The sequence below is a fragment of the Pseudophryne corroboree genome, chromosome 12 (genome assembly GCF_028390025.1).
Source record: "Pseudophryne corroboree isolate aPseCor3 chromosome 12, aPseCor3.hap2, whole genome shotgun sequence".
NCBI lineage: Eukaryota > Metazoa > Chordata > Amphibia > Anura > Myobatrachidae > Pseudophryne > Pseudophryne corroboree.
The window spans coordinates 161,386,314-161,402,794 of record NC_086455.1 but is presented as its reverse complement, the minus strand read 5'-3'; the positions used below and the strand labels follow the sequence as shown (position 1 = coordinate 161,402,794).

The following is a 16,481-nucleotide window of genomic DNA, read 5'->3' as shown; positions in this document are numbered from 1 at the left end:
AAGGACTCGGAATCCTCCAAGTCCCGTGTAGCCACAGGCACGACAATAGGTTGGTTCACATGAAAAGATGAGATCACTTTTGGCAGAAATTGAGGACGAGTCCTCAACTCTGCCCTATCCACGTGAAAAACCAAGTATGGGCTTTTATGTGATAAAGCCGGCAATTCTGAAACACGCCTTGCCGAAGCTAATGCCAACAACATGACCACTTTCCACGTGAGGTATTTCAACTCCACTGTTTTGAGTGGTTCAAACCAAGGTGACTTGAGGAAACATAACACCACGTTAAGATCCCAAGGCGCCACCGGAGGTACAAAGGGAGGCTGAATATGCAGCACTCCCTTCACAAAAGTCTGTACTTCAGGAAGAGAGGCCAATTCTCTTTGAAAGAAAATGGATAAGGCCGAAATTTGGACCTTTATGGACCCTAATTTTAGGCCCAAATCCACTCCTGTTTGAAGGAAGTGAAGTAGACGGCCCAAATGGAACTCCTCCGTAGGAGCAGCCCTGGCCTCACACCAAGAAACATATTTTCTCCAAGGCCCTCATTCCGAGTTGATCGTTCGCAAGGCGATTTTAGCAGAGTTGCTCACGCTAAGCCGCCGCCTACTGGGAGTGTATCTTAGCATCTTAAAATTGCGAACGATGTATTCGCAATATTGCGATTACAAACTACTTAGCAGTTTCAGAGTAGCTCCACACTTACTCGGCATCTGCGATCAGTTCAGTGCTTGTCGTTCCTGGTTTGACGTCACAAACACACCCAGCGTTCGCCCAGACACTCCTCCGTTTCCCCGGCCACTCCTGCGTTTTTTCCGGAAACGGTAGCGTTTTTTCCCGCACGCCCATAAAACGGCCTGTTTCCGCCCAGTAACACCCATTTCCTGTCAATCACACTACGATCGCCGGAGCGATGAAAAAGCAGTGAGTAAAAATACTATCTCCATTGTAAAATTACTTGGCGCAGTCGCAGTGCGAATATTGCGCATGCGTACTAAGCGGAATTTCACTGCGATGCGATGAAAAATACCGAGCGAACGACTCGGAATGAGGGCCCATATACGGTGATAATGTTTCAACGTCACATCTTTCCTAGCCTTGATCAGGGTAGGAATGACCTCCTCCGGAATCCCTTTTTCCGCTAGGATCCGGCGTTCAACCGCCAAGCCGTCAAACGCAGCCGCGGTAAGTCTTGGAACAGACAGGGCTTCTGCTGCAGCAGGTCCTGCCAGAGAGGAAGAGGCCACGGATCGTCTGTGAGCAACTCTTGCAGCTCCGGATACCAAGTCCTCCGTGGCCAATCTGGAACAATGAGGATTGTTCTGACCCTGCTTATTCTTATTATTCTCAACACCTTGGGTATGAGAGGAAGAGGAGGAAACACATAGACCGATATGAACACCCAAGGTGTCACAAGAGCGTCTACCGCTACCGCCTGAGGGTCCCTTGACCTGGCGCAATACCGCTTTAGCTTTTTGTTGAGACGGGATGCCATCATGTCTATTTGAGGCAGTCCCCACCGCCCCGTGATCAGTGCGAAGACTTCTTGATGAAGTCCCCACTCTCCCGGATGCAGGTCGTGCCTGCTGAGGAAGTCCGCCTCCCAGTTGTCCACCCCCGGGATGAACACTGCTGATAGTGTACTTACATGGCCTTCCGCCCAGCGTAGAATCCTGGTCGCTTCTGCCATGGCCACTCTGCTCCTTGTACCGCCTTGGCGGTTTATATGAGCCACTGCCGTGACATTGTCTGACTGAATCAGAACCGTTTTTTTCCCGAAGCAATTCCTCCGCTTGACGCAGGGCGTTGTATATGGCCCTCAACTCCAGGACGCTGATGTGGAGACAAGTCTCTAGATTTGACCAGAGACCTTGGAAATTTCTTCCCAATGTGACTGCTCCCCAGCCTCGGAGGCTTGCGTCCGTGGTCACCAGGACCCAGTCCTGAATGCCGAACCTGCGACCCTCTAGTAGGTGAGCACTGTGCAGTCACCACAGGAGTGATACGCTGGTCCTTGGAGACAGCGTGATCCTTTGATGCATTTGTAAATGGGACCCGGACCACTTGTCCAAGAGGTCCCATTGAAAAGTCCTTGCATGGAACCTGCCGAAGGGGATGGCCTCGTATGAAGCCACCATCTTCCCCAGAACCCGTGTGCAATGATGCACTGAAACCTTTTTTGGCTTTAATAGGTTCCTGACCAGGGCTATGAGCTCCTGAACCTTTTCGATCGGAAGAAAAACCTTTTTCTGGTCTGTGTCTAGAATCAGGTCCAAAAAGGTCAGACGCGTTGTAGGGACTAGTTGGGACTTTGGTATATTGAGAATCCAGCCGTGTAACTGCAACGTCTTCATGGACAGAGACACGCTGTCCAGCAACTTCTCCCGGCAACGTCTGAAATTGGTAGTGACAGTCCTGCACTGCAAATCTCAGGAACGCCTGGTGCGGGGGGAATATCGGAACATGAAGGTAAGCATCCTTACTTCCAGGGACACCATCCAATCCCCCCCTTCCAGGCTGGCGATGACCGCCCTGAGTGATTCCATTTTGAACTTGAACCTCTTCAAGTACAGGTTCAGGGATGCTGCCAACACTAGATCCCTCTCTGACGGGGAAGCCGGCAGAGCCGATTTGAAAAACTGGCGAGGAGGCAAGTCTTCGAATTCCAGCCTGTATCCCTGAGAAACAATCTCTAATGCCCAGGGATCCACCTGCGAGTGAACCCAGACGTGGCTGAAAAATCGAAGACGAGCCCCCACTAGATCTGCTTCCCCCCGGGAAGCCCCAGCGTCATGCAGTGGACTTTGCAGATGCATGGGAGGACTTCTGTTCCTGGGAACTAGCTGTGTGCAGCTTTTTTCCCCTGCCTTTTCCTCTGGCAACAAAGGACGATCCCCGTACCTTCTTGCTCTTATTGGAACGAAAGGACTGCATTTGATAATGAGGTGCCTTTTTTGTATGCTGCGGGGGGACATAAGGTAAGAAATTCGACTTACCAGTCGTAGCAGTAGAGACAAGGTCCGAGAGGCCGTCTCCAAAGAACTCCTCCCCTTTGTAAGGCAAGGACTCCATATGCCGCTTTGAATCGGCGTCTCTCGTCCACTGTCGGGTCCACAAGAGCCGCCTAGCAGAAATAGACATAGCGTTTATTCTGGAGCTTAATAAACAAATGTCTCTTTGAGCATCTCTCATATACAAGGCAGCATCTCTGATATGCTCTATGGTCATTTGAATGGCATCCCTATCTAAGGTGTCAATCTCCGTAGATAAGGAATCTGCCCATGCCACCACAGCACTACAAACCCAGGCCGACGCCATAGCCGGTCTAACAATAGTACCTGAAGGAGTGTAAATGTGCTTCATGGTAATTTCCTGCCTGCGATCAGCAGGATCCTTGAGGGAAGCCGTATCCTGAGAAGGCAGTGCCACCTTTTTGGATAAGCGTGTCAGCGCCTTGTCTACTTTAGGCGAAGATTCCCATTGTATCCTATCCGTTTGTGGAACTTGTGGTCTCCTATCTGGAGATTCCCAAGCCTTTACGTACAATTCGCTCAGCTCAAATGAGGACGGAAAGGTGACCTCAGGCTTTTTCCCTTTATACATGTGTACCCTCGTGTCAGGGACACGAGGGTACACATGTAATATGTACCTCTCAGTAATATGCAAAACCTCTTTAAGGCAATAATCATGTACCGAATACCTTTTGCCACCTTCGGCTGTAATTTTGCATCTTCATAGTCGACACGAGTCAGTGTCGGTATCTGTGTCATCGATCTGGGATATGGTGCGCTTCTGAGACCCCGAAGGTCCTGGCGCCACAGGGACAGGCATGGACTAGCTACCTGACTGATCCCTAGCTTCAGCCTTGTCTAACCTTTTATGCAATAAATTGACATTTGCACTTAAGACATTCAGCATATCCACCCATTTCGGAGTCGGCGACATGACATTCAAGCACTCCCCCTCCACATTAAGCGAGCCTTCCTCGTCAAACATGTCGACACACGCGTACCGACACACTTCACACACACAGGGAAACTCTTTTCTGAAGACAGTATCCCCTTTAAGGCCCTTTGGAGAGACAGAGAGAGAGTATGCCAACACACACCCCAGCGCAATGACCCTGGAGACCGACACAAATTTTTCCCCAGCCACGCTGTATAATATGTTATCCGCCAATTATGTGCCCGCCTGCCCCCCCCCCCCCTCTTCTCTTTTAAACATCCCTATACCGTGTGTAAGCAGGGGAGAGTCCGGGGAGCTTCCTCTCAGCGGTGCTGTGGAGAAAATGGCGCTGGTGAGTGCTGAGGGAGAAGCCCCGCCCCCCTCGACGGCGGGCTTCTGTCCCGCTCAAAGTTATTAAAAAATGGCGGGTGCTCTTTTATATACATGTACAGTGCCCACCTGTACATGTATATTGTCTTTTGCCATAAGAGAGGTGTTATATTGCTGCCCAGGGTGCCCCCCCCTGCGCCCTTACAGTGACCGGAGTATGTGAGGTGTATGGGAGCAATGACGCACAGCTGCAGTGCTGTGCGTTACCTCAGTGAAGCTCTAAAGGCTTCTGCCGCCTGAGACGTCTTCGGACTTCGTTTCTTCTGGCTCTGTGAGAACGGCGGCGCGGCTCTGGGGGTGGACGCCCAGTAAGAACCTGTGTTCACCCCCTCTGGAGCTAATGGTGTCCAGTAGCCGAGGAAGCAGAGCCTATCATTTAAGTAGGTCTGCCCCTCTCTCCTCAGTCCCTCGATGCAGGGAGCCTGTTGCCAGCAGTGCTCCCTGTAAAAATGTAGAAAAAATCCAAACAAAAATGCTTTCTAGGCAGAGAACTCAGGGGAGCTCCCTGCAGTGCACCCATCTCGCTCTGGGCACAGTGTAAAACTGAGGTCTGGAGGAGGGGCATAGAGGGAGGAGCCAGTGCACACCCAGGATCCAAAACTTTCTTAAAGTGCCCTATCTCCTGCAGAGCCCGTCTATTCCCCATGGTCCTTATGGAGTCCCAGCATCCTCAAGGACGTTAGAGAAATAGAGTGTGAGCTATCTGCTACATAGGAACTGATACAGCCTAAATAAATATTCTAAAGGCTGTGTCACGGCGTGCTGAAGTTGAGAATCCGGAGGCTGAGTATTTGTTGGAGGAATGGCTGTGGAAGCAGCGAGGAACTAGGGAGGCCAGATGTAATTCCTTTTTATATATCTCAAGGTTCTAGGATGAGAAACTGAAGAACAGAACTTAGGGCTAGGCTACATACTCTGGAAGGAGCTGTAACAATGTTCACTGAAAAACACAAAAAGACCACTGCTGACGAGGCGTGACTGGAGAACACTGGATATTACTGCTGAAGAATGAATGCTGTGGTGGCGTCACTGAAAAACTCTGAACATAACTGTTGGAGAATGAATGCTGCGGAGGCTTGACTAAAGAACTCTGACTATAACTGTGTAAGGATGTATGCTGCAGAGACGTGACTGAAGAACTCTGAATATAACTGTGTAAGGATGTATGCTGCAGAGACGTGACTGAAGGACACTGGATATTGCTGCTTTGAAGACTGCTGAACAGACGCGACTATGAGCACTGTGTATGACCGGGGAGCCCCTCTACAGACGCCCAGAAGGTGGTCAGCTACCGACTGCGGAACAGAGAAGCTGCCGGCAGAGGTGCAGTGGAAAGTGACAGACAGACTTGCACAGTAAGGTTGGAGACCCTTTGGATCACAGGAAACCACAGGGGACACCTGAGGGAGCTCAGAGCTGGAGCTTCCGCTCAAGGCAGTAACATAAAGCACTGACAGCATGCAAGAGTGGGCTGACCCCTCTAGAGGAAAGAAGAAGCCGTCTCCCATTGTCCCGAGCATTCAACAGGGCTCAGCGATTGGACACAGAGAACCTTGGTCTCTAACATGGCGACTACCAATGCTGCAGACACACATGAGTACGCCCTCTTACCCAGCAGGTCCCGCATCGCCCACACTCCAGCAGCCCCACCAACACCAGCCCTGCCGCGCAGCATCTACACCAGCTGGACGGGCAAGCCCCGGACCCCAGCTCCAGAGTTAAGCCCCCAGCTCCTGACAGGCTGTACCAGCCGGGACTAGGGCCCAGTACAGCAGCAAAACCTGGTGTTCTCCCATCCAAACTCCTAGAAAAACTAGCCGCAGCTGAAAGCACTAGTTACTCCCACCATACTTGGTGCGGTGGATGTGGGCATACTCATACAATTGTCATACTGTATATTAGCTTTTACACAGTGTACTCCCCAGAAAATATTGCCAACCTGGTGTGGTATTACAAAGTAGCAGCCTAGGGGCAGTTTAATCGGGCTGCATATAGATATTATCATCCTCCTTTATTTATATGGTGCCACAAGGGTTCTGCAGCGCCCAATTACAGAGTACATAAACAAATAATCAAAACAGGAAAACAGCAACTTACAGTTGATGACAATATAGGACAAGTACAGGGTAAATAACATAGCTACAGCAGCAGATAACACTGGAATAAGTATCAGGTGGCAGAAGACTGCTGGATGTGGTACAGCTGAAGATTATTAAAGTAAGAAAATGGATAAGCACATGAGGGAAGAGGGCCCTGCTCGTGAGATATCATTGTTAAAGACTCCAGCAGATGTTACCCACTGGCAAGCTGGACGCATTAATGAAAATTAAGCAGCAAGAACATTGTAGGGAAAAGAAAAGTAATGTAATTAAAAACTAGCACAGCTGCTACCAGAGCTCCCCTCTCGGCCCCTGTCTAAGGGAGTAGAGGATAAGGGGGTGCAGACTCCAAGAGGAACTGAAACTTGTATGTAAATTAATGGTGCCTCTACTGATGCAATAAAGAGAAAAGGACGTTTCTGCCCTGTTGGTTATTAGAGCACAGGACAATATGTGAACAACCCACGTACAAGAGGCAAAGTTATTAAAACAGGACCATTCATGAATACTGCAGTCACCTGAATAAAAGAAAACACCCGATTTAAACATGGTTTATTTACCTTGGAAAGAAAAAGGACAAAAGTCAATTGATATAAAATACATCTTACGAAACACAGAAACCTTGTAGTCTGCTGTCATATCAATACTTCCCAGCATCACTAACATGTCCAGATAGTGAGTATTTGTACAATGCAAACATCTTCTAAACTGCAAAATATACGTCCTTGTTTTATTACAGAACCCATTCTGTAGCAGACACTTTCCAGAATTTGTCAAACTAATAATCCGGACGATGTTAAATATACTTATAAGAACCAGACCCTAGAGCAGGGGTGGGCCATAAGCGGCTCTCCAGCTGCTGTAGAACTACACACCCCAGCATGCCCTGCAATGGTTTTAGCATGGAAAAATAGCAAAACTATGGCAGGGCATGCTGTGACGTGTAGTCCTACAACAGCTAAAGGACTGCTTATTGCCCGCCCCTGCCTCAGAGGAACGGAGGAACCTCTTACGGAAGTCACATATCACCCATGCAGTCTTTGTCTGTATTAGACAGGTTTATAATCTAGCTTAGACTCCAGTTTCTTCGAATCTGCAACTTTTCTGACCGCTTTCATGAAGTCTTCCTGGACAACGAAGTCATGGTCTGCTCGGATAGCAAACATGCCTGCAATGACACCAGCAAACAAGTATAAAGTACAAACACATGTACAGTACACGTACTTCCAGAGCGGAGGCAGATGCTATGAATGCAGAGCGTGTACCACTTACAGGAAGCGGGCAGGCTGCACACGGCATCTACACAGGCTGGGAGAGCAGGAAGCGGGCAGGCTGCACACGGCATCTACACAGGCTGGGAGAGCAGGAAGCGGGCAGGCTGCACACGGCATCTACACAGGCTGGGAGAGCAGGAAGCGGGCAGGCTGCACACGGCATCTACACAGGCTGGGAGAGCAGGAAGCGGGCAGGCTGCACACGGCATCTACACAGGCTGGGAGAGCAGGAAGCGGGCAGGCTGCACACGGCATCTACACAGGCTGGGAGAGCAGGAAGCGGGCAGGCTGCACACGGCATCTACACACGCTGGGAGAGCAGGAAGCGGGCAGGCTGCACACGGCATCTACACAGGCTGGGAGAGCAGGAAGCGGGCAGGCTGCACACGGCATCTACACAGGCTGGGAGAGCAGGAAGCGGGCAGGCTGCACACGGCATCTACACAGGCTGGGAGAGCAGGAAGCGGGCAGGCTGCACACGGCACCTATACACGCTGGGAGAGCAGGAAGCGGGCAGGCTGCACACGGCACATATACAGGCTGGGAGAGCAGGAAGCGGGCAGGCTGCACACGGCACCTATACACGCTGGGAGAGCAGGAAGCGGGCAGGCTGCACACGGCACCTATACAGGCTGGGAGAGCAGGAAGCGGGCAGGCTGCACACGGCACCTATACAGGCTGGGAGAGCAGAAAGCGGGCAGGCTGCACACGGCACATATACAGGCTGGGAGAGCAGGAAGCGGGCAGGCTGCACACGGCACCTATACACGCTGGGAGAGCAGGAAGCAGGCAGGCTGCACACGGCACCTATACACGCTGGGAGAGCAGGAAGCGGGCAGGCTGCACACGGCACCTATACACGCTGGGAGAGCAGGAAGCGGGCAGGCTGCACACAGCATCTACACACGCTGGGAGAGCAGGAAGCGGGCAGGCTGCACACGGCATCTACACACGCTGGGAGAGCAGGAAGCGGGCAGGCTGCACACGGCACCTATACACGCTGGGAGAGCAGGAAGCGGGCAGGCTGCACACGGCATCTATACAGGCTGGGAGAGCAGGAAGCGGGCAGGCTGCACACGCTGGGAGAGCAGGAAGCGGGCAGGCTGCACACGGCATATATACAGGCTGGGAGAGCAGGAAGCGGGCAGGCTGCACACGGCATCTACACAGGCTGGGAGAGCAGGAAGCGGGCAGGCTGCACACGGCATCTACACAGGCTGGGAGAGCAGGAAGCGGGCAGGCTGCACACAGCATCTATACACGCTGGGAGAGCAGGAAGCGGGCAGGCTGCACACGGCACCTATACACGCTGGGAGAGCAGGAAGCGGGCAGGCTGCACACGGCATTTATACACGCTGGGAGAGCAGGAAGCGGGCAGGCTGCACACGGCATCTATACACGCTGGGAGAGCAGGAAGCGGGCAGGCTGCACACAGCATCTATACAGGCTGGGGGAGCAGGAAGCGGGCAGGCTGCACAAAGCATCTATACAGGCTGGGAGAGCAGGAAGCGAGCAGGCTGCACACAGCATCTATACAGGCTGGGAGAGCAGGAAGCGAGCAGGCTGCACACAGCATCTATACAGGCTGGGAGAGCAGGAAGCGGGCAGGCTGCACACGGCATCTATGCAGGCTGGGAGAGCAGGAAGTGGGCAGGCTGCACACGGCATCTATACACACTGGGAGAGCAGGAAGCGGGCAGGCTGCACACGGCATCTATACACGCTGGGAGAGCAGGAAGCGGGCAGGCTGCACACACTGGGAGAGCAGGAAGCGGGCAGGCTGCACACGGCATCTACACACGCTGGGAAAGCAGGAAGCGGGCAGGCTGCACACAGCATCTATACAGGCTGGGAGAGCAGGAAGCGAGCAGGCTGCACACAGCATCTATACAGGCTGGGAGAGCAGGAAGCGAGCAGGCTGCACACAGCATCTATACAGGCTGGGAGAGCAGGAAGCGAGCAGGCTGCACACAGCATCTATACAGGCTGGGAGAGCAGGAAGCGAGCAGGCTGCACACAGCATCTATACAGGCTGGGAGAGCAGGAAGCGGGCAGGCTGCACACGGCATCTATACACGCTGGGAGAGCAGGAAGCAGGCAGGCTGCACACGGCATCTATACAGGCTGGGAGAGCAGGAAGCGGGCAGGCTGCACACGGCATCTATACACGCTGGGAGAGCAGGAAGCAGGCAGGCTGTTTAGCAGGGCGCCGCAGAAAGGGCAGGGGGCGGATTTTACCTTTTGCGCCCTGCTAAAACAGCCTAGCGTGAACACTAAATAACAAAGAATTACAAAACTCTTGTGACTATACACTGCAACGTAGGCTTAGTATAGCTGATCCCTTACCAGCTTCAGTGCAGACATTTCTCAGATCTGCTCCGTTGAACCCATCAGAAAGCTTCACAATGGCTTCATAATCTAATAGAAGAATAAAATGAGAACAGCAGTGTGTGTGTTTCTTTATTAGAGAAAGATAATGGAATATCTTAAAACACTATATAGAGTGTCAGCATTCAGGTGATGAAGGGAGTTTTAGGAAAGGGTTAAATTGCGGAGATTAAAATAATAAAATACACCTTCTCTATGATTTAGAGGCTTATAGAAGTCACTGGCCATCGCCAGTCTGGGCTACGGGGTCTGAATTACTGGGTTGTTGTGAGTTCATCTGGATACGAGGCCTCGGGAAATGTATGAGAAAACAAGGATAGTCAAGGCTGTCCCTTCAAATTTAACCAATTATTGCTCCCAAGTGTAGCGAGAGCATCATTACGGCTGACCGCTAGCAGCAGCCGTCACTCACTGGATAGAGAGTTTCATTTTTATTTTATTTTTTTTCTTTAATCACCGCCCTCCACTCTCTAACACATTTATCCTTTTCTTTCTGTGGTGCAGAAAAACTGAAACTTATTTACCTATTTCCCCATGTTTAGTAATAGGGCCAGCGTGGATCTTCAAAATGTCTAATCTGGCCTGCTCATTGGGCAATTCAATATCTGCAAAACAAAAGACAGCATCAGCCAATCACAGTACGGGTATTTATGTCCCATCCGGTAACACTAGCTGGGTGGGATGTACTGTACGTCTGCACAGACGTTATACCCGATAACATTACACAAGTAATACAATACATATTGCAAAACACGTACGAATTTTCCGGTCAAGTCTTCCAGGGCGTAGAAGGGCCGGGTCTAAAGTGTCAGGTCTGTTCGTCGCCATGATCATCTTCACTCTGTGCAGAGTATCGAACCCATCCATCTGGTTCAATAACTAATAACAATAAATGCATCCGTCACTCTCTTACACCAAGTACTGACCAAACATAGGGGCAGATGTATTAACCTGGAGAAGGCATAAGGAAGTGATAAACCAGTGATAAATGCAAAGTGATAAAGGCACAAGCCAATCAGTTCCAATATGTAAATTAACAGTTAGGAGCTGATTGGCTGGTGCGTGTATCACCTTGCACTTATCACTGGTTTATCACTTCCTTATACCTTCTCCAGGTTAATACATCTGCCCCAGAGAAGCAGCAGGTACAGATGCTCTGGACAATGTATGCTGTAACAAGAACAAGAAAACAAAGATGCAAGTTGTAATGTCTTCTAAATATTCCAATGGTATGCGGTTAGCATTCCGATCGTCGGGATCCCGGCGGTCACAATACAGACACCGGGATACTGGCGGGGGGCACCATACCGCCGCAGGTTTACCAGTGAGATAGGCGATTCCCCCTCTATGGGTGTCCACGACACCCATAGAGGGAGAATAGAACCTGTGGCAGGCGAAGTTGCGCTCGCTCCCCCTGCTGGCATTCCCCCGCTCGGGATGCCGATGTCGGTATAGTGACATTTGGCATCCCGTGCTGCGGCAAATCATACCAAACCCATTCCCAAACGTGTCACATACAGCTTTAGGCATTCTAGTATTTGCCAAGTCCTAACCGACCTTGTAAGGAATACCCCATTCAGACTGAAACCCCAGGTCCAGCCCAGGTCACGGAACATTCGTTTCAGGCCGTGTCACAGTGGAATGAACCCTGTTCACACCGGTGGCTGGACACGGGATATTGCCAAGGCTCAGAGAGGGCATAATCTCCAATCGACTGGACTGCGGATCTCCCTCTGTTAACCCTTTCACACCGAGCCTCGACCTGGGTTAACCCCGCAATAACCCAGTTTTATATGGCAGTGTGAAAGGGACATTACTGGCTGTGAGGACCTGCTGTGCAGTGCATTGGAGGGCTTTCATACACATGGGGCGGTATCCTATTAGCCCCGAAGCGGTTAATGACCGATGGTCATTATCGATGGGATTATGCTTCGATTAAAAAAAAAAAAAAAAGTGACTTTGCGCTACCCAAACCTACCTCCATCAGAGTTCGCTGGATTTCTCGATCTGCTGAAGTGCCCTCGGAAAACCGCCGACCACCTAAGTAAATTGGCAAGTGCAGATGGGTCAGGTAACAAATAAGCGACCAGTCACTGGAAAGTTTAGATCTTCCTAAATGCCAACATGCAGATTCTCCTTACCTATGGCATCAATTTCATCCATAAAGATAATACACGGCTGATGGTCCCTGGCGTAGTTGAACATCTCTCTAATGAGTCTGGCACTTTCACCAATGTATTTGTCTACAATTGAACTAGATACAACCTGGAAGAAAACGAGACAAAAAGAAAAAAGAAAAAGGAAGTTAAGGTGGATCTGCTACTTGGGAGTGGAACTAATATTGGGGATGACCAGAGTTACTTATACATTGCCAGCTGCATTCTGTGGAGTGTTGGCTCTGCCCGCCAATGAGGCCTCCAAGTGCAAACAAGCTTAAATTGCAAAAGTAAAACCAGATATCCATAGAAAATCATCCAGACATGAAGCCTGTATATGAACATATGGTAGTAAATATCACATATTAGCAACAAAGCTATTTGGGTTACCTTTAAGAAATTGCAATCCAACTGGCTGGCAACTGCTCTTGCTAGAAGAGTCTTCCCTGTACCTGGTGGAGGAAGGGATAAGCGAGATTGATATTCTGTCATATAAGGCATCAGGGGGGCTGTATTTTAGAATAGTGGAAGCAGCTACATACAATTTTACTGTCTATACATTCACATCACCCTTCAGATGAATTGCAGACCAGAGGCCTTACAGCTACCTTCTGAACAGTGCCAACATACAGATATGGCCTCACGCATCTTTGCTGCAGTCACGCCAAATATCCTTTCTTGGCGCGCCAAGTCGCGTGAGAGTCCTCTAGCGGCGGGAATCTTATGTGCCTAAAATGCGTCTTAGTCGCAACGTAATGCAACTGTGCCGAGTAATCTGATATATGACACTTGTATATCTGTGTGCGACTGAGTTTCTGAATCTGTACACAAAGTGCTACAATGTCGCAGCTGCAGCTTTTTTCCAATACAGGTTCTGTTCCATATACAGAATCAGACTCTGCTTTATTGGCCGGGTATACTTGCGTATACTAGGAATGTCTTCGGTTAGCTATACAACAGCCAAGTAGGTAACAGATAAGCAGGTGAGGGAGTGGAGTAGGGGGGTGGCAAGTAAAGTCAGACAGGTAGGTATACCGTAGGGACACAAGTGAGTTACATGTACGTCTACTCAGTCAACGTTCAGGAGTTTAGCAGGCGTACCGCTTGGGGAAAGAAACCTTTAAGGCTTCTGGTGGACCCGGTGAGGACGGCCCTGTAACGCCTGCCTGAAGGAAGCAAGTTAAACATGCTGTGGCCGGGGTGTAGCCGGCAGACTCAGTCACACACAGTATACATTTGTCATATATCACATTACTCCGCACAATCTCCTCATGCGTTCTAGACACATTGTGCTGCAAATAAGACAACTTTTGTGCAAAAAAAAAAAAAAAAAATGCCAGACATTATCAGAGTAGCACGGGACTTGGCGGCTCACCCACTCCCGTCACCTCGCACTGCATGGGGTACGGAGGCTGGATGTACGAGGACACTTCTGTATACTAAAGCTTTGTCTACCCTGCTTGTGAGCCGGAAAATAAAGCACTCCCAACCCTCTCATCCCCCCCTGCCTCTCCTTAATCACTAGCATGTAACTTGGTGAACAGCAAACACTACTGAAGGTTCTCTGTTATGTCTTGTGCACACAGGTATTCAGTATAGGGGGCAACTCAAATTAATGTGAGTCACATATTACTAATGTGACTAGGTGCAAAAATTAAGCAACCCCTTAAAACCTTTATGGAGACAAAAAAAATAAGAATTTACTTACCGATAATTCTATTTCTCGTAGTCCGTAGTGGATGCTGGGGACTCCGTCAGGACCATGGGGGATTAGCGGCTCCGCAGGAGTCAGGGCACAAAAATAAAAGCTTTAGGACTAGGTGGTGTGCACTGGCTCCTCCCCCTATGACCCTCCTCCAAGCCTCAGTTAGGATACTGTGCCCGGACGAGCGTACACAATAAGGAAAGATTTTGAATCCCGGGTAAGACTCATACCAGCCACACCAATCACACTGTACAACTTGTGATCTGAACCCAGTTAACAGCATGATAACAGAGGAGCCTCTGAAAAGTTGGCTCACAACAATAATAACCCGATTTTTGTAACAATAACTATGTACAAGTATTGCAGACAATCCGCACTTGGGATGGGCGCCCAGCATCCACTACGGACTACGAGAAATAGAATTATCGGTAAGTAAATTCTTATTTTCTCTGACGTCCTAAGTGGATGCTGGGGACTCCGTCAGGACCATGGGGATTATACCAAAGCTCCCAAACGGGCGGGAGAGTGCGGATGACTCTGCAGCACCGAATGAGAGAACTCCAGGTCCTCCTCAGCCAGGGTATCAAATTTGTAGAATTTTGCAAACGTGTTTGCCCCTGACCAAGTAGCAGCTCGGCAAAGTTGTAAAGCCGAGACCCCTCGGGCAGCCGCCCAAGATGAGCCCACCTTCCGTGTGGAATGGGCATTTACAGATTTTGGCTGTGGCAGGCCTGCCACAGAATGTGCAAGCTGAATTGTACTACAAATCCAACGAGCAATCGTCTGCTTAGAAGCAGGAGCACCCAGCTTGTTGGGTGCATACAGGATAAACAGCGAGTCAGTTTTCCTGACTCCAGCCGACCTGGAATTATATATTTTCAGGGCCCTGACAACGTCTAGCAACTTGGAGTCCTCCAAGTCCCTAGTAGCCGCAGGCACCACAATAGGTTGGTTCAGGTGAAATGCTGACACCACCTTAGGGAGAAACTGGGGACGAGTCCGCAGTTCTGCCCTGTCCGAATGGAAAATCAGATATGGGCTTTTGTGAGACAAAGCCGCCAATTCTGACACTCGCCTGGCCGAGGCCAGGGCCAACAGCATGGTCACTTTCCATGTGAGATATTTCAAATCCACAGATTTGAGCGGTTCAAACCAATGTGATTTGAGGAATCCCAGAACTACGTTGAGATCCCACGGTGCCACTGGAGGCACAAAAGGGGGTTGTATATGCAGTACTCCCTTGACGAATGTCTGGACTTCAGGAACTGAAGCCAATTCTTTCTGGAAGAAAATCGACAGGGCCGAAATTTGAACCTTAATGGACCCCAATTTGAGGCCCATAGACACTCCTGTTTGCAGGAAATGCAGGAATCGACCGAGTTGAAATTCCTCCGTGGGGGCCTTCCTGGCCTCACACCACGCAACATATTTTCGCCAAATGCGGTGATAATGTTGTGCGGTCACCTCCTTCCTGGCTTTGACCAGGGTAGGAATGACCTCTTCCGGAATGCCTTTTTCCCTTAGGATCCGGCGTTCAACCGCCATGCCGTCAAACGCAGCCGCGGTAAGTCTTGGAACAGACAGGGTCCTTGCTGAAGCAAGTCCCTTCTTAACGGCAGAGGCCATGGGTCCTCTGTGAGCATCTCTTGAAGTTCCGGGTACCAAGTCCTCCTTGGCCAATCCGGAGCCACGAGTATAGTTCTTACTCCTCTCCGTCTTATAATTCTCAGTACCTTGGGTATGAGAGGAAGAGGAGGGAACACATACACTGACTGGTACACCCACGGTGTTACCAGAGCGTCCACAGCTATTTATTGCCTGAGGGTCCCTTGACCTGGCGCAATACCTGTCCAGTTTTTTGTTGAGGCGGGACGCCATCATGTCCACCTTTGGTTTTTCCCAATGGTTCACAATCATGTGGAAGACTGCCGTGTGAAGTCCCCACTCTCCCGGGTGGAGGTCGTGCCTGCTGAGGAAGTCTGCTTCCCAGTTGTCCACTCCCGGAATGAACACTGCTGACAGTGCTATCACATGATTTTCCGCCCAGCGAAGAATCCTTGCAGCTTCTGCCATTGCCCTCCTGCTTCTTGTGCCGCCCTGTCTGTTTACGTGGGCGACTGCCGTGATGTTGTCCGACTGGATCAGCACCGGCTGACCTTGAAGCAGAGGTCTTGCTAGGCATAGAGCATTGTAAATTGCCCTTAGCTCCAGTATATTTATGTGGAGAGAAGTCTCTAGACTTGACCACGTTCCCTGGAAATTTCTTCCCTGTGTGACTGCTCCCCAGCCTCTCAGGCTGGCATCCGTGGTCACCAGGATCCAATCCTGAATGCCGAATCTGCGGCCCTCTAGTAGATGAGCACTCTGCAGCCACCACAGAAGAGACACCTTTGTCCTCTGAGACAGGGTTATCCGCTGATGCATCTGAAGATGCGATCCGGACCATTTGTCCAGCAGATCCCACTGAAAAGTTCTTGCGTGAAATCTGCCGAATGGAATCGCTTCGTAAGAAGCCACCATTTTT

At 50.4% G+C, this 16,481-nt stretch overlaps 1 protein-coding gene across 1 annotated transcript in view; it reads right to left on the bottom strand.

Annotated features, from left to right (window-relative positions):
• Nucleotides 1-6,970: 6,970 nt before the first annotated feature.
• Nucleotides 6,971-16,481, bottom strand: part of PSMC6 (proteasome 26S subunit, ATPase 6) — a 35,924-nt gene continuing 26,413 nt past the window's right edge. Inside the window, exons 8-14 of the mRNA XM_063948370.1 lie at nt 12,643-12,704; nt 12,238-12,361; nt 12,075-12,136; nt 10,855-10,975; nt 10,621-10,701; nt 10,055-10,126; nt 6,971-7,602 (exon numbers count right to left, since the gene is read on the bottom strand). Coding sequence (XP_063804440.1) covers nt 7,484-7,602; nt 10,055-10,126; nt 10,621-10,701; nt 10,855-10,975; nt 12,075-12,136; nt 12,238-12,361; nt 12,643-12,704 — 641 coding nt within the window. The 3' untranslated portion in view covers nt 6,971-7,483. The remainder of the gene's footprint in view (nt 7,603-10,054; nt 10,127-10,620; nt 10,702-10,854; nt 10,976-12,074; nt 12,137-12,237; nt 12,362-12,642; nt 12,705-16,481) is intronic.